Source organism: Microplitis demolitor, chromosome 8, assembly GCF_026212275.2.
Source record: "Microplitis demolitor isolate Queensland-Clemson2020A chromosome 8, iyMicDemo2.1a, whole genome shotgun sequence".
Lineage (NCBI taxonomy): Eukaryota > Metazoa > Arthropoda > Insecta > Hymenoptera > Braconidae > Microplitis > Microplitis demolitor.
In genome coordinates this window covers 15,809,294-15,831,361 of record NC_068552.1, presented here as the reverse complement: position 1 = coordinate 15,831,361, position 22,068 = coordinate 15,809,294, and the positions used below count along the sequence as shown (strand labels likewise).

At 30.4% G+C, this 22,068-nt stretch overlaps 1 protein-coding gene across 19 annotated transcripts in view; it reads right to left on the bottom strand.

Annotated features, from left to right (window-relative positions):
* LOC103573120 (disks large 1 tumor suppressor protein) overlaps positions 1-22,068 on the bottom strand; it is a 216,960-nt gene that overhangs the window by 30,288 nt on the left and 164,604 nt on the right. For 16 of the 19 annotated variants that reach the window (XM_008552016.2, XM_008552018.2, XM_053741344.1 and 13 more), the window contains 5 exons: positions 14,052-14,087; positions 5,964-6,239; positions 4,535-4,747; positions 2,994-3,144; positions 2,215-2,347 (listed from right to left, as the gene is read on the bottom strand). In XM_008552016.2, the coding sequence (XP_008550238.1) occupies positions 2,215-2,347; positions 2,994-3,144; positions 4,535-4,747; positions 5,964-6,239; positions 14,052-14,087 (809 nt within the window). The remainder of the gene's footprint in view (positions 1-2,214; positions 2,348-2,993; positions 3,145-4,534; positions 4,748-5,963; positions 6,240-14,051; positions 14,088-22,068) is intronic. The other 3 variants (XM_008552017.2, XM_008552027.3, XM_008552029.3) reach the window with 1 other exon arrangement.

Here is a 22,068-nt window from a genome sequence, read left to right as displayed (position 1 = left end):
CACTGGCCAAGTGTTCATTTACTGGCTCAGTCTCTCTACTAAAAAATATTAAAATAAATTGATGGCATTGTTCAGAGCAAAAAACGTAATAATAATTTATCAGGTGAATCAATCATCGACAATACAATACTATATATTTTTTTCTTTCGTGACAGAATGGTGTGCATGTTGCCTGACCCTGGCCTACTGCATCTGAAAGCGGGATTATATATGTTCGGAACTGGCGCACCACTGCCAAGAAATTCCTCCGCCTTCCCTCCCTTATAATCTCCACCACATGTATACCGTCCTCGCCAACTATATAATATAGCTCCCGAGTACACACACACACACATACACACACACACATGCACACACATAAATACTCAGAAAGTTCAAGTGCTACGAGCATTGAACATACTTATGATTTTGAGTGCCTACTTGGGCCACATTATGCTCTCTGTTGATAAGGGCTTTCTATTCAGACCATTACGATTTTTTATTTTTATTTAGCTTTTAAATTTTCTTCCGACTTTACCAAGTTACGTATTTTATATTTCATAACTTATGATATAAGATATTTAAGTTATTTCATAAATTCCATTTCGATATAAAATTTTTGATAAATTATTTCTTAAATTTTCCTTAGTAATTTTTATTGCAGGATTATTCAATTTATTAAAATAAAAAAAGATTAATTATACAATAAATTCAATTGAAATAGTGATAAATTGATATTGTAGAGAGTAAAATATCTATAATTTAACCAAAAAGTAATAATCTCAAAACCATAGATTGCGGACGGTCAGGAAGTTCATTTAAGCCGTTTGTCCGCGGTTAAGATGATATACGAATATATATACCTATGGCATGAGTACTTTCAGCGTATTACGCGAGTGGGTTGTCGCTGGGATTTATTATTGTTCTAATGGCATGAGAGAGAAGGCATTCTTCTATATGAATACATATATACTATGTATAGATAGATACATACATTTAGTAGAATAAATGTCCTTGCTAGATATGTACTTGAAAAAAAAAATCAGTTCTCGAATAGAATTTAAAAAATCGTAATTTCCAGGATCGATAGAAAATAACTTTTATTTAATCTACTGTAGACACACTATTGTCGTAAGTTAAATAGCTTCACTACGAAATATTTTTCGCCTTTTATATTTTCAATGGAAAAAAATCCCTTTTAATGTCAGCACTTTTTTTTTAAATACTTTATTATTATTATTATTTTTTTTTTCTCATTATTTAATTTCTTATTACCTCAATAAAAGTTTCAAGACGACGGAAAATTTTTTCTTCAAATTACATTAAGGAACATGAATGCCAGGCAAAAAATTTCGTTTGAGTACGTGCAAACAAGTACCAGCTATTTTTTACTACACTAGGTCATTTTATTTCTCATTACAAGACTAAGTAATTTGTAGTATGAAAACTTATTTTTTATAGTCTGCTAAGTGGTACGACAAGTTTACTAAAATTATAAACGTCGAATATAAATTTAAACAATTAAATTAAATTTCTTTTGGTTGTAAATACTCTTGTCTAATAATTAATTATTTGGATTAGTGAGATAAAAGGGAAATAGTTTAGTATGTGCTGGATTAGAGAAAGCAATAAAGAGATTTAAAGATTGAGAAGGATTTTGATGTTCGGAGGTTGAATTTCTCAATTACAATGACAAGACAACAATAGTGGGTTAGGTGTATTTGTGTGCACGTGACTTTAGAGCTCGATGGGGTTAACGTTGAGCGACAGGTCAATGGAAGGATGCCCAACTATACTACGATCAGTATATCGTGTCCGATCCAATGCCTGGTCTATTCGATAAGCCCTTAATCCATTGGCAATTAGCTCGAGCAGTGGCTAGCATAATTCCTACCGGCCCATCTCATGTCCTCTGATCATCTTCCTTTCTCTCTATAAGTATATCTATATATAATTCTGATACACATACGGCCAATGTCCAGCTAACCATATGCATAATTAACTGATCTTTCCATTTCAAATTCAATTCAATTCGTTTAATTTTTTTTCTTTTTTGTTTTCGTAATCAACGCTCATATTTTTTTGTACGATACCGATTTTCTTTTATGGATGATTTATTTATAAAAAAGTTATATTTGTTTATCTTTAAAATGAGTTTTTAAAATATGAAGAGACTCGTGAAAAAGCAATAAATTTTTTTATCTGTAAAGAAAGAAATAAATATATTAAACTCACCGTGAGATGTCTTCCTGAGATACTGCTCGTGGTGTTACTGCTCCATGAAGTGCCAGTGAAGAAGCATGCCGCGATTCTTGTGAATATGCCAGTGAATTATTTTCCAATGCCGTTACCGAGCCATTTTGTTTACCTTAAGAAAACGGAAATAAAAAAAAATATATTTTAATCAAGCGAAGCGTAAGTCGTTGGTAATTAAAAATAAAAGAAAATAAATTTGTAATTCTGTGTGAAGAAAAACGTTATTTTATTTTTCTAATTTTTTTTTTCTTCAATTACTTTCTTGTAATTGAAAAAAATTGTTTACGATGGATGAATAATTAAAATTAAAGTGATTTTAATTAATTTCTTTTTTTTTAGTATAATAAAATGTATATACATATATTTTTTTTGTTTCTGAGTTTCTGTTGATGTGAAAAAAAATAAGGCGGCAAGCAGGGTGAGATTTCCGGTTTTCATGCCAGAGATTGCAAACAAAAGAGAACTGACCGGGTGTATATGCCAAGTAAAGGTGGTTTTATCTCGCGCGGCGTGAAACTTTTATCGAGCGGAAGGCCGTAGACGGTTTCTGGTTTTGAACCTTTGAAGGCAGTGAAAAATTTTTCGAGCAAGTTATGTAGCTTACAGAGTTTTCTTTTGAGTCTGTATACTTTACACAATACAGAAAAGTCGGTGGTGTTACAGTAACTTGCGGGTTCGTTGTATGAAAAGCATCCAATGTTGTGTGTATAAAAAAAAATATAAAAAGAAAGTGGATCCGTTGACCACTGTGTGCTTACGTGGTTGTGGTGAAAGCGAGTGGTCTGAAGCCGGTGGCGGTGGTGGCAGTACGCCTTCCGGTTTGGCGACCAGCAAAACTACCCTGTCTTGAGTTGCTTTCAAAGTCGCCACTGCTTCCTCGTGTGTTACATTTTCCAAGTTTTTATCACCCTGTAAACAAATAAACAAGTCAAAAATAATTATAACATCACTGTTTAGATTCAAATAAAATTTTTTCAGCTAATGTTTTTTTGCTCAGTAAATTTTGTTAATTGCTAAATGTTTACGACAAGTAGTTGGCGCACATTAATGCTGTACTATATATATTTTTTGGTCCTTAGCTTACACCGAATAACTAATTAGCGAAGCGAATTATTTGCGAAACGACAAGAAGCGTCTGGACACGGATGGTACGCTGTATTTTTTTTAAGGGTATATAATGGAGAGAGAGGGAGAAGAGCTGAGCATAAGTAAAAAGATAGATAGTGAGTTTGAGAACGAGAGGAAGCGAGAGAGTGTGCAGGATCGATAATGGCCTTTCTTATTGCTACTGTCTGAAGTGAGAAGTTCCTTTTGGCGAACGAAAACGCTGGCGCACTAACGGTGGTCATTATTGCGACGTCGTTAGTACACCAGGTTAGTACACCGTAACAAAAAATAAAAAAAAATGTATATATACATAAAGATAAAAAAGAACAGAAAAAAAAATGGTTTGCTTCCATTCTCGTTTGTTACATCGGAAATGCGATTATAAGCCCAACGAATCGCAAACTCGTAGTCTTCCGGTTGCACAGGTGGTCATAAACTTTTGACAAAGTCATGGAGAATTTAAAGTTTTAACCCGTTATAATATTTTTCATTTTAATTAATTTCTTTAAATTTAAGGATTTATTTAAAAAAAAAAAAAAAAAAGTATATTTCTCTTGAAAATTTATCGAAAGTGATCAAAATAGGGAAATTGAATAATAAAATATCTATTTGCTAGAAATTGCTGGCTTTAGTATTTTATATTTTATTCGTTTCTATTTTATAAGATTTTTTTCATTTGCCCTTTGGATAACAGCGGGAGATCCCTAGGGATGACCAAGATAAATCGGTCTATTGCGAAAACCGAAATACGTGGGGGAGTCGTCAAAGTAGAAAATCGCGAAAAGGCTTTCCACTAGATTGTGCTACGTGCAGACGTCGGGTAAAGCTATCAATTACCGCCATGGTGACCTAACTCTACAGCCTAATCTATTTCTCCCATCCGCACTTAACCATCCATTTGTTGCGGACTCGCTATAGTAAGCAGCGACGTACTTGTGTAGATATAGACACAGATATAAAGAAAGGGAATTCAAGTGAGAGAAAAAGAAAAAAGTAAATCCTTTTTTTTTTGACGTACCAATAAAACAGTCTTCTTGTGATAAATTACCGGGTTATGACTATTGTTATTTTTTTTTACCCGAATTATTAATTATTTATTCCAACTATCGTAATAAAAAGTTTAAACTTTAGCTTAAAAAATTTTTTTATTAATCAAAAAGTAATTATTGGCTTGAAATTGTATCGAACTTACCAAGCTGTTTCTGACAGCGACTAATTTGTCCCCAACAACGAGACGTCCGTCAACTTGTGCCGCTCCACCATCCATAATTTTCGTGACGTAAATTCCATTATCACCGGGTATGTGTTGATTACCGATACCTCCGGCAATACTGAATCCAAGACCCTTGGAACCTTTTATTAATTCTATTTCGGTTAGATGCGTGTGTCGTCGTCTTCGCACATACTGAAAATTAACATTTAAAATTAAAAAAAAATTACTTGTTTATTTTTATCAGAAAATGAGTAATTTATGGCATAATATTTATTTATTATTTGTGAAAACAAATCACAATAATATTTACTTAATTTTTTTATACTTTCGTGAGCATAAAAAAATAACAGTTTACTTGTTATATCAACGTGTTCGTTTATTTTTACAACCGAAAATAAACGTCATTGTATAATATGAAACTTAAATAAATATATTGTAGAATATATAGAAATATAAAAAAACAATGAGTATACAAAAGCAATATCATGTTTATCGGAATGGATCAATGATTTATATCTAAGGTAATATGTCAGAAAATGTTGCGAGATAGAAAATTGGTTTTTATATATACATCTATATAAATAAATATAGATATACAGATGTATATAAGTAAGTATATAAAGTAGTAATTCACAAAAATCGACGCATCGATTCGTAGCTACGTCAGCCATTTCTTTTCAAATATCACGAGCAGTAGAAAAAAAAGTTTGCTGGGATAAGGGAGTTGACTGAACAGACGCGTTCTCTCGAGAGAAAAAGCTCTCAGGGAGTGAAAAAAACGATTTATATATATGTATATACCAGAGGAATAATGTACAGGAGGACTTATTCCAATCCCAACAATTCTGGATACAACTTGAACGATATATGGGTATTCGACCGAATCTCTAAACGATAATTGGACATTTAGAGATCTTACTATCGGACCCTTGACATTTCCAATATACTCGAAGACTTAATCAATTTATTTTCTTCTTTCTTTTAATTTTTATTTCGGAGTCATAGTTTAAGGATTACATTTCTATTTAACAAAAAAATTTAATAGTGTAAAGTTTAAGTAGGGAAGAAAAAAATAATAATTGACGGTTAAAAATATTTTTTTTTTCAACGTCTCAAGAAACTCGGGCTCACTGTCATGGACCCCTTGGTACACCCATGAGACCATCGTTCATTTCATGTCAGATACAAGAAGTCTTCCGTAAGTCGAGAGAAGTTTTTCACTGAGAGAGATATTAATGCGCGTCGGCCGTGGGCACACTACTAGTCAGAAAAGTGAGAAATGGTAGTGGATAAAACATGTTTAAGAAATGTCGAGTGCAAAGTATTAAAGTATCAAAGAGTGAAGAATGTTAATAAAAAAATTTAATAATGATGATGGTGATGATGATGATGGCATGGTCAGACTTACCAATTTGACAGTATTTCCGGCTTTTTTTAGCGCGTCGACCGCTGATGCATGGGGGACATCGACAACTGATACTTCATTCACCTGGAGTATCGTGTCATTGACACGTAAACGCCCGTCTGCTGATGCTGCACCGCCTGGTATAAGTTTTGTGATATATATTGCTGTATCGTTGCCAAAGTGCGGATTGTCAGTGCCACCAGCGATACTGAAACCCAAACCCGCACCACCTCGTTCCAGTATAATTTCTTCATACTCCCAGTCATCATCTCCATTCGCCTGTTGACAATTCAATATAAATTATTATTATTATTTCATTAATTAAAAGTAATAAAATATTTTTAACATTAGTTTCATTTTTAAAACGTTTATTTATAAAATAAAAAAAATTATTATTTGAAAATAATAATAATGAAAATTTAATTAACAAAATTCCCAAATTAAATTAAATATATAAAAACTCTACGCCAAAATACCGAAATATTTTACGTAATTGATAATTTAATAATTAAAAATTAATTTTTTATTAAACAGTCAGCATAAAATAAAAAAAAAATAATACTTTGAGTTAAAAAAAAAACTAAGGAGAAGAAAGATTATTATTCAGAACCGGATATTAAACCGAAAAATATATATATTTATCCAGGAAATATCGTAGGCGTATTTAATTTTTCACAAACACGCGATGGCATTCCGTTTGATAACTAATTAATTGCCACAATTATTTTATCCAAGAGGGAAGCGAGTTTGAAATTATTACGTAGACATATAACATTATGATACAACATATGTATATTAATATATGTATACATGTAAAATACCATTGGTCGTGTAGCGAGATTGTGGTACGTCCACGTCGTAGCAATCATCGTCAACGCACTGGCATATCACTTCTCTCGTGTAATATTGTGTCCGTGCACCACCACTCTATATATTGTATATATCTCGAAAACTATAATACTGTATTCTAACATTTAACTAGTCCGTATAACAATTGTGCTCGTGTTACTATTACATATTATATGTATGCGCTGCTTCAAAACAAGCTCACGCAACGCTCCATGACGTGACGACTGTGACGTTCATTACGTGCAGCCTATTATACAACACGCCGAGAGTTTCATTACTCACACACGCACACGATTATTTAATTTTTTTTTTAAGATCCATTTTATTTAAACATTCACTGCCAAGGCAAACAGACAAGTGATGTAAGGAAAATAAAACATAACACACTTTTCAATTTTATTTCTCTCTTGTCTTTCACTATTACTACTATTGTTATTATTTTTTTAATAATTTCATGACGCGTAGAGAAGTGAACTAAATTAAAAAAAAAATGTAAACGTTTAAATCACAGAGTTATAAACTTTTAAAACTGACGTGTAAAAAATGTACACCGTGGTGACGATTATACTCCACCTATATCCCTGTGAATATTATTTCCGACTGACTATTTTCAACTGATTGTGAAAATATACTCAAGGGGAGGAGTACAGTGGATGAAGGAATACAGGGGGGTGCTAAATACAGAGTCAGCAACTGTACTCTGGTTGTCACATCGACTACGACATAGACATAGGCAACGACGTATGCTATCCGAAATAACTCTCTCGCGGTCATATGCTGCTACCACACGCACTCGTCACACCTCCGAGTGTATATAATTCCTGTGCTGAATTTTGGCTTAACGCCGCTACAATTTATTTATCACCTTGTCGTACCTACTCGAGAACTTTTTATTATTACATATATTTGTGTCGCGGATTTTAGTTGACGCGTCGAAACAGATGATTGGACTGAATATTTACCGAGTTATATACCCACATACATATCTACCTCGAAGTTTAAGTTTAAACCCGTGTTGCATTGAGTTGATGAAAACGTTCAGTGAGTTTTCAAATATTTGTTTCTATATGTATAGAGTGAATTTGGTTGGGACGTACAGTAGACAAAGTATAAGCTCGCGGAATTCATATTTGTTTGATGTATGCATATATATATATATATATATATATATATATATATATATATGTACTAAATCTATGGTAAACAGTTTGCTGGAAACACAACTGATAATATTGGTTTATAAAATGAAAGATAGCTTTTACGATAGTTAACTTTTAGAATGTATTTCGTGTTCGAAAATGTTTGATTTTAATTACATTTTTTGTTTTAAGTCATTTTAAAAATAAATAATTCGAGCTTCTGAAAAGGTTGAAGTTTTTTTTTTAACAAATTGTGCAAAGATGGAAATTACTATTTAATTAAAGTATTTTCAAATTTATATAAACACACGGAAAAAAATAAATTTAAAAAATTAATCTTTGAAATTATAACCCGGAAACTGAGTGCCAACACAGGGAGTCTTAACATTCCGACTGATAAAATTTATAATACGTTTTATAAATTTTTAATGTTTGAGTTACGATTTTTAAAGTTAGAATTTCAATTTTTCAATTACTATTCAAAGTGATAGAATTTACTCATCACTTTATCATTATATTCCTTATCGTTTCTCAAATTATATAGTTAATTTTTTTCTGTGCAAGAAATTTAAAAAATAAAATCTAGGAAGCTTATAATTTCTTTTTTTTTTATTTAATGTAGATATAATTTAAATAAAAATAACTATGAGATACGGGGGTTAATGTTACACTTATTATTAAAGCAGTGAATAAAATAGCCAGTAGCCACGTGGTTGCGCGTAGTGTGTGTTTAGTTGCACTTGTCGCGTGGCTACGAGCCGGAAACGACATTTGGAGCATGTCGAGTGTCTTGTATTACCTGCAGCAAACTCGTTCAGATATCTCTGCTAAACAATAATGAGCGCCGAGGTCGGTAGCAACATTATACGCAGTTTCATTATGTCATCGTCATATTTAATAGTGCACTTGTATGCACATGTATTTAATAGCACCAGCAAATTAGGAAAATAATTAATTGTCATTAAAAAATAATTAAATTTAAATTTGAAAAATGAATTAATTTTTTTTACGTCTTTTTCTGTTATAACTCATAAGTATGATACTCTGACAGTTTAAATTTTTATTTATAAATTTTATTGTTGAGGTAACGTCGGATTAAAGTTAGTTAATTTAATTGCTGATACTGATAGTTATTTAAGTATTTATAGACGATGACTATGAGGATATTTGAAAGTGAGTACATTAACAAAGTTCAAGTACTCTTTTGAAAACTCCTCCCATTTCTAATACCGAACATTTGATTCTGACGGTGAATACTTTCGTCTACGAGTGTACCAGCTCGTACCCGGGAGGGATCAGTGCATTAAGAAAATTGGAATATCTCCAAGTTTATTCGATTTTCATTGTTATACTAAATTGCAAGATAGATACCAATTATTATAATTATCTAAATTATTAAAAATAATATTGATTAAATTTTATACTTTAATTTCAAGTGAAAAAAAAGAATATATATCAAAAATTTTTTTTGTTTAGTTATGGTAAAACGATTTAAGTCAATTAATATAAGTATAGATATTTTTAATGACGTTTGAAAAAAAATTTAAACTCGGGATTTGAGTGTCTGAAAGAATTATAAAGAATAAATTAATGAGAAAATTTTAAAAATAAAATAAAAATTTAAATAAGTAAATAAAATGTGCCTGCAGTTAAATGATATAAATTACAAGTTTGAGAGCAAGTAAAAGAAGTTTGATAAATTTAAATTTCTACAAAACTTTTCATCCGTAATATCCCTCATACCTGACGTAAATAAAGATCTGAGCTAAGAGTTTTAAGTGGCTAAAAGGATGCGCCCATCAAGAATTCAAAATTAATTTATTCATTGATTAATTAAGTAACTTACTAAAAATAATCTGTTAACTTTAACGCCTTACACTCTGTTTGTAAATATAAAACAAGATTGACGACAGTTTTATTTATGAAAATATAATATATTTATTATGTGATTAGAAGAAAGGAAAATATTAATTATATTTAATATTTAAATAACGGCATATATTTATAAAATTAAAAGAAATAGAAAAATATTAAAATCTGTATGCAACTTTTTAAATTTATAAAACCTCTATAAGCCCGGACAAGAGCTTTACATGAATAGCCACGTATTTTATAATTCTTCCTTTGAACGAAAAAAAAAAGTCTATATTGGAAGCTCCAGAAATTAGAATCATAACTCTTTGGCAATTTTTTTTTCAACACTAACAAAAAAAAATCGTTTTTAAAATTTCATACGACAGCTTTCATCTATTTTCCTTTTATTTTTATTTTTTTATCCCGAAAAAAATGAGGAAAAAAAAACTTTTTAAGTGCATAATATATTATCGCCACCTGTATTATCGACAAAACCATGCATAAATATTCAATCATACTTTTTACATTCTATCCATTAAATTAATATTTTAATACTCTTTTACTATGCATTATATCGGAAAAATTATTTATCTCTCTTCATGAATACAGCCCCTTATTTCATGAAAGATATCGCACTCAATTCTCTTAAAATTGCGCATTTTAAAGGCAATAAATCGTCACTGTGACTGAAAAGAAACAATGAGTTGTTTTATTCTAACCGAAAAAGCCGACCTTTTAACTCTCTGAGGTAAAAGACGATAGAACACATTGTGAGGTAAAATGAACGTACAAAAAAAAAAAAAAAAAAAAAAAAAAACAAAAAACTTAAACAAAAAAATAAAATTAAAAAAAGTAAAAATGAGAAAAGAAAACTAGACAGACGTGACCAGGATAACGGTAAGCTTCCTTTGTGTGTCTCCACTTGCAACCTCACTCTCTTTCAAACGCAGTAAAGTAAAGAGGAGGAAAACGAAGAGCCAGAGAGTGCTACAGAGAGTTGTGTAAAGAAAGAGAGCAAATGCACACCAGCGTGGAATACAGGATTGGAATAAATTTACGGTGCTTTGGGAGTCGGATTAATCCTGCTTCTATTCGGCGCTGATTTTTTTTCTCCTTCTCTTTCTCTCTCTTTCACTCCCTCTCTCTCTGTATTTTATTTTTACCTCTGCCCTCCTTTTTCTCCAGGGATGTCGAGAGAACGGGATAAACGTTCCGATGCGAATAGGTGATACAATTGTCCGGTCGACGCGATCGACTGTACGTGACTACGTTAAACTTCTCTTTCATCGATTGTTCGATAAAAAAAATATAAAAAAAAAAACAACCCAACACAACTCATCTCATAAAAATCCTATGAAATGTACATTATTAATTTCTATATGAAAGCGCTTTCAACTTTAAACGTGAGGTGAAAACATTTATTTCATCTTAAAAAATTTTAATTATTTCTATTGAATTTATAAGTAATAATAAATAAAATATATAAATAATTTAAATAAAAATGAATCCGTGCATTTACAAATTTACAAGTAATTTTATATGAATATACTAGGATGAAACGCTTTAGGTTGTCAACACCATGCTATCTATCAACCCCTTTTCCTAATCCTCATGCAACATTCATTCGTTCGATCGATCCTCTTAGTCAATTACGCCGATAAAAGATTCAACGTAAACTACTGGTATACTACTACACTACAACACGATGTTACCAGATTGTACATGAGTATGATAGTATAGTTGTAAAGGTGGATGTTTTTTCCGCAAGCTTAGCTCACAAATAAATTTCATCCCCCCAACGAGTAGTACTTTTGTACAAACTCTCTCAACTTGTTTATCTACCCGTAGCCTCCACCCGAAACTCAGGCGGCATATATCGAGCATTCAACCCAATATATTCCTATACAATCCCTACCACCTCACATTCCAATCCCTTTGCTATTCCATACCAAAGCATTCTATAAAGAGGAGGTTTCGCATTACAAACTCACGGGTTTAACACAGTGGTGTATAGAGAATCATATGACCATCTATCTATTTCCTCATAGCTTCAATTTATCACGAACCGATGATATACACTTGATTGAAACTCATAGATTACACGTGCGGTTTTACGCTAAAAGATATTTCCTCCTTTACCGTTAAATAAATATACATAAAAGTTTGAGGAGTAGATAATATTTTATTAACGTTCAATTTTATCTTGGAAAATCGATATAATTATAACATTAAAGTATGCTCTATCAAAGGAGCAGCTAAGAATTCATGTATATGTCACGCTACTACGAGTTGAATGAAAACTGTAAGCTTTGAGTATAAAAAGAAACTTGTGTAAAGGTAAATAAAAGAGAAGGTAAAAGAGGTACAGAAAACTGAAAATGCGTCTTTTACCTTTACTTTAGGTTCCTACACGGAAAGTATTTTGCATGGAAATTTTATTTTTACGAGCTACGACGACAAATTGGAAAACTTGACTCGCTGGTGGTTATCCAACGAGACAAGAAATAAAATGTTTACTTAGAACTCTCACCGCAAAAGTGGATTTACAGACTATCCTGAGTTGTGAGATTACAATTTGGATTTACTTCAGAAGTAATTTTTTATACTTTTGTAAAGTAAGAAGAGGAAAAAATAATAAAACATTCATCTTTATCTATGAGGATTAACTGTTTGGAATAAATTTTTTACTTAAATTTTAATTTACCGAGATTATTCGAATACGGAACCTTCTATTTTAATTCACCGGATCAACAAAATATTAATACATCCTTATTAAAAATATAAAATGTAATATTTATATGACTGGTTAATTGAAAAGCATAAAATTGTCAGCATCCGTTGTAGTACGATATATATTTGTATATATATATAAATATATTAGATTGTTTGATGCTTATGACAACAGAATCTCGTTGATATGTTAGTTGCTGTCGAGTTAAACCTCGAGAGTGTTAGAGCAAGCAGCCGGCAAACTAATCCCACCAATTTGCGGGGGCGCAAGAGAATAACGGAAGGAAGACGAGTGAGGATGTAACGTGTGCGTTTGTCAACCAAAATGATATATACGATGTGACACTGGTGCTATAACCGCGTCCTGTCGAGCTATTATGCTGCTCTGGGGGAAGTGACAATGTTTAAGTGCAGAAATTACAGGAAGAGATGAATTTCTAAGTAAAAGGGTCAACCACCAGATTTTACTCGTCTTAAATCTCTAAGAGAATCCAATTGTTAGTTTCGTTTTTTTCTTAAATTCTTACTGACAATTCTTCTTTCTTTTCGTTTCTGGGCTGGTAAAATAGACGAGAGAAAATACAGAAGCTTATGGTTTACAGAGCGAGCTTTTTTGTAAAGGTGAACACTGAATTAGTAGAAAGATAAATTTTGTAAAGTGAGTAGTGAAGACAAAGAACAGTTAGTGAGTAAAAGCATAATGAAAGGGTTTAAAACTGATAAAGTTTATCTCTCATCAAAACTTTACTTGTTTTATTTATTGTTACGAAATCTACTTACTCCGGTAACATGAATATACTTGTCGACAATTTATTTACTTATTTGTTTTGGTAATATTTTAAAATTGTACAGTTTATTTTAATCGTTAATTAAAAATAGCTCATTATTTAAAACCAGACTTTATATTTTATTTAAAAATATTAATTTTTTTAACAATTTAAAATATTTTTTTGTCCTGTAAAATTATTAAAATATTAGTTTGTTGAAGCAGTTTAATTGAAATGGGAAATGTTAGTTTATATAATGTCCCGACTACCATCGCGATTTGTTTTCGATACATACAGAATTGGCAAAGTTTGTTTGAATAATTTTGTGGTAAATTGAACACTGAGAGTGATAGTGACAGGTTAAATAAGAGAACAATACTGTCGAATATAACAATACAGATTGACAGTTTTAGTTTTAATAAAACAACCGATTAAATGGAAAATTTTAATTTTCCCTTTTTGAAAATAAATATTTAAAAAATAATTAAATTTATACACTGTAAAAAATTTGGGGAGTGAACGCAAATTAAATCCGGAGTGAATGTGGAGTGGATGACTATTTATTTATTCAATTCCCTCGGAGTAAAATTTTTTCCGAAGGGGAGTTTATTTTTAACGTTAAAACTTCGAATCTGAGTGGCTGCGGGTTTAATTATTATTCAAATCTTTCGGATTTTTTACAGTGTAAATTTTGAATAAACGTTAAAAAAATGTTTGTTAGTAAAGAAAGTAAATGTTAGTATTTTACTCACATGCCGTGGGTCCGCTGCGAGAAGCGGGGTATGAGCCTGTAACAACGCGTTATTTTCACTTAATTTGAAAAAGAATTTGAATCATTTAATTGTTTTTCTATAAAATACTGATAATATTTCATGTGCTATTTTGCTAAGCTATTAAAATTCATTACTAGTGAAACATTTCATGCAGAGAGTATATTACAAGCTATCTACTGGAATAGTTCACAATAGTAACAAAAAATAAAAAAATTCAGACACTGCACAATGTATTTCATGCATTTATATATCTATAAACTTCATCGTACTGTAAATTCGTTAATTAAATTTGCTCGTTATTTCCTTTGTTTGAAATATATTACATTGTACAGTTCATACAAGCTTACGCAGCTAGTTCAATTAAATTCTTCAGTGAATGATTTTTGCCATAGGGCTGCACCGATCATGTGATGAATTATAGTACAAAATAAAATGCAAATCATAAAAAAAAAAAGAAAAAAAAAATCCGAGCACCAGTTTAATCATTGAAATTTTTTAAAACGCAAAATAGTTTGTGTTAAATAATTATAAATACTTAGAGGATAAATATTACAGGAAGTTGAGGTTTCTTGTCTAGTCTATCCGCTTAAAATTAATTAATGCCTTCGGGAGAGTAATTTTCAAGACGAAAAACAGGTCAAATAGCTGGTGAGGACTTAGAGCGGTTTTCAAGACATCCCGAGATCCGAAGGAGGAAAGAGAGAATGAGAGAGGTGGAAGGAGAGATACGAAGCCATTGTGGTGGTCCTGATGATTTTCTTGCTGCGTCAGAGAAACGATCCGAGAAGACAAGATAGCAGGAAGGTTATGATACTCGTTATTGTCTTGGTGTAGAACTCGCTTAAAACCTCTTGATTCTCACTAAATAAATCAGACTTCTATATTCAAATACTTTATAAAACAAAATTATTCTAGTGCTATTGACTTCGGTAATGTCTTTGAAGTTGTTTATTAAAACATTCCTTTGAGAGTTAATTGTCTACACTGAAAAAAAGATTTATTTGAGCCAAAGTTATCGTATATTCGGATATGGCCAAATAAATATTTAATTGTGAGAAAGATACATAATATATTTGAGCAGCTTAATTGTGTGAAATAAGTGATTTATTTGGGGTAAAGAAATGATCCAATTGTTGCAAATAAATGTTAGTTGGGCCATGTGCTTCAAATATATGTTAAGCACCGCCAAATTTTCCGTTATTATACCATATATATTGATGAAATTGACTTATTTGGGACAAATATTTTTTTTTTTTAGTCCATGAAATGTATCAAATATAAAAGATGAATTATTTTTGATAAATTTGAACCCAGTAGCTATGATTACGGATTCTATTGATAACGTACATGGCTAAGTTATGCTAACCTCGTGGGTAAGAATAGTAAACTCTTACCGTTCACCTTTATTTAGTATCGGTCTCAAGTATACGCTGAATATATTGTACATACGGTACACAACTATAATACGGGAATAGAATTTCTTGGGTGCACATATTCCAAGACCATGTTATCATCGTTATTGAACCAACTTTATCGTACTGATCGACACTTTGTACTCTTCTCTATTCATCTATTTTCTCATTCGTGAAATTTCATCCATAATGGGTTTAATTTTGAACGGTAGTTTCTGAACTAGACTGTTGACTATATACTACTAACTATATACGAGTATATACTTATGCAGACTTATAAAATCGGTCTTATTTGAGTAAAGCTGAGTGAGATATTGTTGTATTTAGAAAGTTTTACTATAAATGTGATGATAATATGATAATAATAATAGTAATAACGATTAATTAGTACAAGTTTGTATCTCAGAATAATTCAAGTGCAGGAATTAATAGTTAAAAATTTATCATTTAATTATCTTGGAATTTTTTAAAAATGAAAAAAAAAAAAAACATTGAAAGACGTTTATTTAGGAGACGTTTATTTAATCAATCTAAAGTTATTCTACTGATGAATTTTTTTTTTTGCTTAACGAGAATGGAAACTAAATGTTTTTTTTTCTTTTATCATTTCTTTAATTTATTATTTTTTTTTTTTTAACCGTTTCCCAAAAGTTCTCGATGGTTTTCTATCTTTTCTTCGCTGTTGTACGACTACCTCGACGACTCTCGCTAGCTACGACGCCGACGACGACAACTGGCCAGTAGAATAATTAATTCAGCGGACCGTCGGGGGAGTGTCGAGTTAATTTGCACCGACAGCGAAATATAAAATTCAATTAATTCGTCGTCCAAACGTTCCGAGACTCAAGAGTACTCGTCCTCTTAAGTTTTTGGTAGAAAAAAAAAAAATTAAATTTTTAACAAAAAAATGTATATATATATATACGATATGTACTTAATATATTTTATCTTTACTCATGAGTATGAGTCACGGCGAATTTAAAGTAAAAAAATTAGCATTAGCATAAAAAAAATTTTTCACGAATTATTTATGAAGAGATAAGAAGAGGTAGAAAAATACATCGAATAAGAAAACGGTACGAGTTATTCTATCGCAATATGTCGTATAAAAAGGCTGTAGGTGGATATATATGTTAGACATTTGTGATGTTTCTTTAGTATTTGGAAAATGTTGAGATAAGTCTTGAAAGTGCTTCGTAAAGACGATAGTAGTGGTGTACGACAGGTGTGCGAGCAAAAGCTTAATGGTAGCACTTTCTTTCGTAAAATAAAAAAAGAAATAAATATATATATAAAAATAAAAAAAATTAAATATTTGAATTCAGCTAAATTTACACATTTATGGAATATCGATTTTATTTTTTCAGTTTATCCTCACACTTGTACATAAATTCCATTTAATAAAATATATAACATACATTTTATTTGATACTAAAATTCTTGGTGAAATCAGTGAAACGAATTTAAAAATTTATGAAAGACGTTTTTAGTTTACGGTTATTAAATAAATATAACGACAAGTGGTATTTGGATTATATATACTCGATTGGAAATTTATTGGTAATTTAATGTATATATATATTTATATATATATATATATATATATATATATTTATACATACATATCTATAAATAGATAACGTATTACATGTTATCATTGTAGTATTTAATGATATAGATAAATATATTTATCTGTTTGTAATTATAACATTTGTGACCATTGTTATCAATTTCATAGTTTAATGACTCTTTAAACATCAATGAAATTAATGCGTGATTAAAGTAAACTAATGTACGTGATAAAATAAATTGGCAGTTGTATAAACAAAAGTAATTAGGATAGTGATATTTATTGCTATCTAAATTATACTTTTAATGATACTTCTTTTATTATATAAACAAAATATATTTTAGAATCAGCTCTGCGTGATTTTAATAAATTTTTGCGTGCTTTATCTCTTGTCAGATTTATATATAGAACATATAGTATAAAGTATATATTATATATTTTATTTTGTGCTCGGTGAGTAAAGTATATCGTGTGAAACGCGACTACAAGCGCCGTGTGTTAAATAGTCGTATATCAAAGGAATCTATATTTATATTTATAATAATTCAATATTTATATTTTTTAAATACATATTTTACGCGCCAATATTTATCTTCAATAATTTATCGGGTTTTATATGTTATTATATACTTTAAAAATACAAACGTAAATATGTTACAAATTGACGGATTGTTCGTTAAGGTCATAGAATAAAAATAAATTCAAGTTACTTAATAGATGTGTAAAGGTGACGTCAAACCAACTGAAAGAAATGACGTCAGTGAATGGAAAAATTCATTTTTATAATATTTTTAAAATAATGTAGGGTGAAAATGGGATAAATATCGTGGGTGATGTCACTCTCTAAAAACGAATTAGTGAAAATCACGTGACAATCACTATTTGGCAGCCAATAATCACTTATTGCTAGTGAAAAGTACACGGAAAAAATTTCCTATTGCTGCAACAGGAGGCAGCCATGTTGCAGCAACAGGAAAAAATCCTGGTGTAGCAACAGAATTAATACTGTTGTTGCGACTTAATAGTAAAATATAGTTACAAACTAAAAAATTTTGCGTCATTGCCTCAAAAAACAGTGTTAAAAATTTTTGTATTAAATATTTAACACTTTTTTGTATTGATTTAACAGAATGAATGTTAACTGTACACATAAAACTATCAAATATTTAACACTCAATGTTTTGACACAATGACGCAAAATTTTTTATTGTGTAACTATATTTTACTATTAAGTCGCAACAACAGGATTTTCCTGTTGCTGAAACAGGAATTTTTTTCCGTGTATACCAACATTTGAATTAGTGACATACTTTTCACTAGTAAACAGTGAATAGTCACTATTTTCACTATTTCAAATTTAAGAGAGCACCATTTGTATATTTTGAGTAAATATTAATAGTAATTATTTCATGAATAATATTTAAAATATTGTTTTTTTTTTTTTTTTTTTGGAGAATGAAAAATAATAAATTTAAAATTTCAGATAAGTGAGGGCCAGCATTTTAAATTATATTGCAGATAATATTGGTAATTTAAATTTCCGCGAAATATAACCTCTTAGTTAACTTTTTTTGAAAATAGTATAATTATTATTTCTTAAATTTTTTTGAGGACATCCCATTTTGCTCGAAAGTAAAATAACAAAAATTTATAATTTGTTACACGTTTTTTTTCTTCATAAAAGTGCATTATTTTGCTACAACGCGAAATTATTACTATAATGGATGATAATAATAAAATAATATATCATAATAATTTTTTGTTTTAAATTTTTACTGTTTTATGTTGTTTAGTATTTTTTATTTTATAAATATTTTATGCAATAATAAAAGTCGATTTTAGTTGTAATGTTAGTCTGGGCCATTCTTTACAAAGATTTCGGTTTAATTTTCCGTGTAAAAGACATTAAAAATAATGATATTTTTATATGACAATACTAAGAATATACATAAAAAATAAACATCTCCAAAATAATATTAATATTTTAATGACACAGGATTATGAGGACTGGAATTTAATACATACTAAGTAATCTTTTATTATTATCCTAAAGAACAAAATATGCAGTTCTGTTCGAAATAAATGCATTTTAATAATAATTCAGATAATATAACATTTTTGCTACTAAAGTCAACATTTCTTGCATCTTATTATAAATAAAATGTTTTTATGTAAAGCACTTCAATTTTGATTTTTTTATACATAGTATGGAAAAGTTTAACTTTTTATATTTTAATATACATATACATATGTATAACGAATTTAACTAGAAACGAGAAAATAAAAAGATAAATCCTAAGAATTCTTTTCTAGAGTTATGTCTGGGCATAATACATATATACCGAGAGCTTTTGAGGAATGAGGGTAATTTCGTCGTAGCAACCAGTCGGATGCAAGAGTTTTACGCCTTCATGAAGGGGTACGTCGCGTGCAGCTTAACGATTTTAGCTCTATACCACTATTCGGTAGGATCTCTTGAGGAATTCAACAACGTACTTAGGAATGGATAAATTAAAATAATAAAAAAAAAAAAATTGTCTTCAGAACTTTAAATTGATCATGACCATAATTTAAACTATTTTATAGCGACTAAAAAAGAAGTCGTAGGTAAAGAAAAAATAAAATTTAAAAATCGTTATTTGAAGTTTGGGTTTTCAAATAAATGAGAATTCATTTGTTGAATGTCACTCAGCACTTACCGAGCAGTGTGTGGCTCCCGGTTTTCCTATTCCTATACTCCACAACCGACTTGACCGTCCAACCTTTTTAGCTTTCCTCACTATTTCAAAATAGACTAGTTCCATTTCTCATCAAGTCCAATTTAGTTGAGAACACGAAACGCCAAACTAACATAAACTGCCGGACTACGTTCAGATAGCAGTCAATTCATTTGTATGGATTTACTTTATACAGCTTCCGTATAATTTTCTGAGTACTCAAGAATCGTTTTCAGAATTTATTGCTCAGCTAAAATGCCCAGCTGTTTAGTCTTCTATCGATCCATCTATTACAACCCATATATATATATATCTATAATATCTATATATTTTCTTATTTTCCGACTAAAATTATAATGAAAATAAATAAATTTTAAAAATAGTTATGAATAAATTTTTACTTAAAATAACAAATACTTTCAGTAAATAATTTACATTCAAATAATATTCAATTGAAAATCCGTTACTCGAAAGTTGTTTCAAGTATTAATTAAGTCCAATAAGTCTGGGCGAACTCGCGTGGGAAATTAGTAACTCTTGCGATTCTCGCAAGTTTGCGATCAACTTTATATTGTAGCATTACACATATATACATAGAGAGTACGTTGGGTTGATAAATTTGTAAATGGTAATAAGAATTTATTAGAGCAAAAAAAAGTGTAATATTCAGATGAATAAATAAAACTAAAATATTAGAATAGGTATTTGAAAATAATAAATAATGATCGATAACCAATAGCTCATGGCACGACGGATAGTTACGTTAAGTTTCGAATAATTAATAAAGTGACTTGATAAATTAATGAAAAGTTAATTTTATCAAATGGACAATTAGTCAGTGGTGTGCAAACGTAGGAAAAGCAGTTAACGTCTAGGAAGGCTGAGCCACAATTGCTTTTCCTTGAGAAATCCCTTCAGTCACGGTGAGAAAACACACAGCATAGGATGCTCTCCGGACTGGATACTTGGCTCTGTATTATCAGTACGCTCTGTACTCAGTACCATGGTATTTCGTAGAGCAGCATACCATACACTCCATTCCATCCCATACTCGAGCTGTCTACCACAAAATCTATGTGTCGGCAGTCTTCCGTGAAACGTACACTCCATTCAGCTATACTACCACGTGCTATATATTCATTCCACTTGCGGTGAACCGAAAATTGAAGAGAAACGGAATATCGACGGATATATAAAGCTTTTACGTACTTTATACTCGTCGTAATAATTACTCTCACGTCATTTATTATCCTCTACAATTTTCCATTCAAATTTAAATCAATTTTATAGCTAAAATATTTTTTTTTTTACAATCAACCAATTTTATCACTTGGGAAATTTTAAATCATTGCAAACACCGTAAAAAATCAGGAGTGAATTCGGAGTGATTACGGCTTTTATTTAAATTCGAATTCATTCCGTCACTCGGAGTTTCGGAGAAAAAAAAAATCACTCTGCATATGGAGTGAATTCAAGGTTTGTTTTTTCAGCATAGTGATTTCGGAGTGATCTTAATTTTGTTTAAAATCGCATTCACTCCGATTCGGAGTTTTAATATCAAAATAAACTTCCCTTCGGAGTTAATTTTACTGTCATTCGCTTTGGATTTAATCCGCGTTCATTTCGCAAATTTTTCACAGCGTAATTACTTAACGAATAAATAAATAAATAAAGAAAACCTTGAACTTGCTCCTTGTATTACCTATTAGAATCAGGACCTCGCTCGCGTTTTTCTTACCATCCAACCGTGAATGTATTTACATTGATGATAATGGTTACGAGGCCGTCACGGCCGGTTAGCACAATCATACAAACTGATCGCGTGGCACACATAATATAGACAAGTATTACCACCACTATTACTACTTCCAGTGGCACCAATACAACCGAACATCAGATCCTACCAGCCGGTTCACTTTTTATCATATGGATTACGAAATCATCTATTTATATATATACATAACATACATATGTATGTATATAAATGAATAGTTTGCAATTGATTGAATTGCATACACGGACAATACATATTAATACACATTCATAAACCGATTATGCAATAATAATCATCAAGACATTTGTAACATTGTCGTCACATCATATGAAACATCACTGCTTATTACACTTTTTACTAGCGAATAATAGAACGCAATACAATATAATATGTAATATCTACTTGACAAAAGTGTACAACGCAATTTCATTCACTTAGACCCAATTATTATACTATTGTACTGCGCAACTAACATACGTGTATTATTTAAATATTTTCAATATCTATAGCATAAAAGACAAGA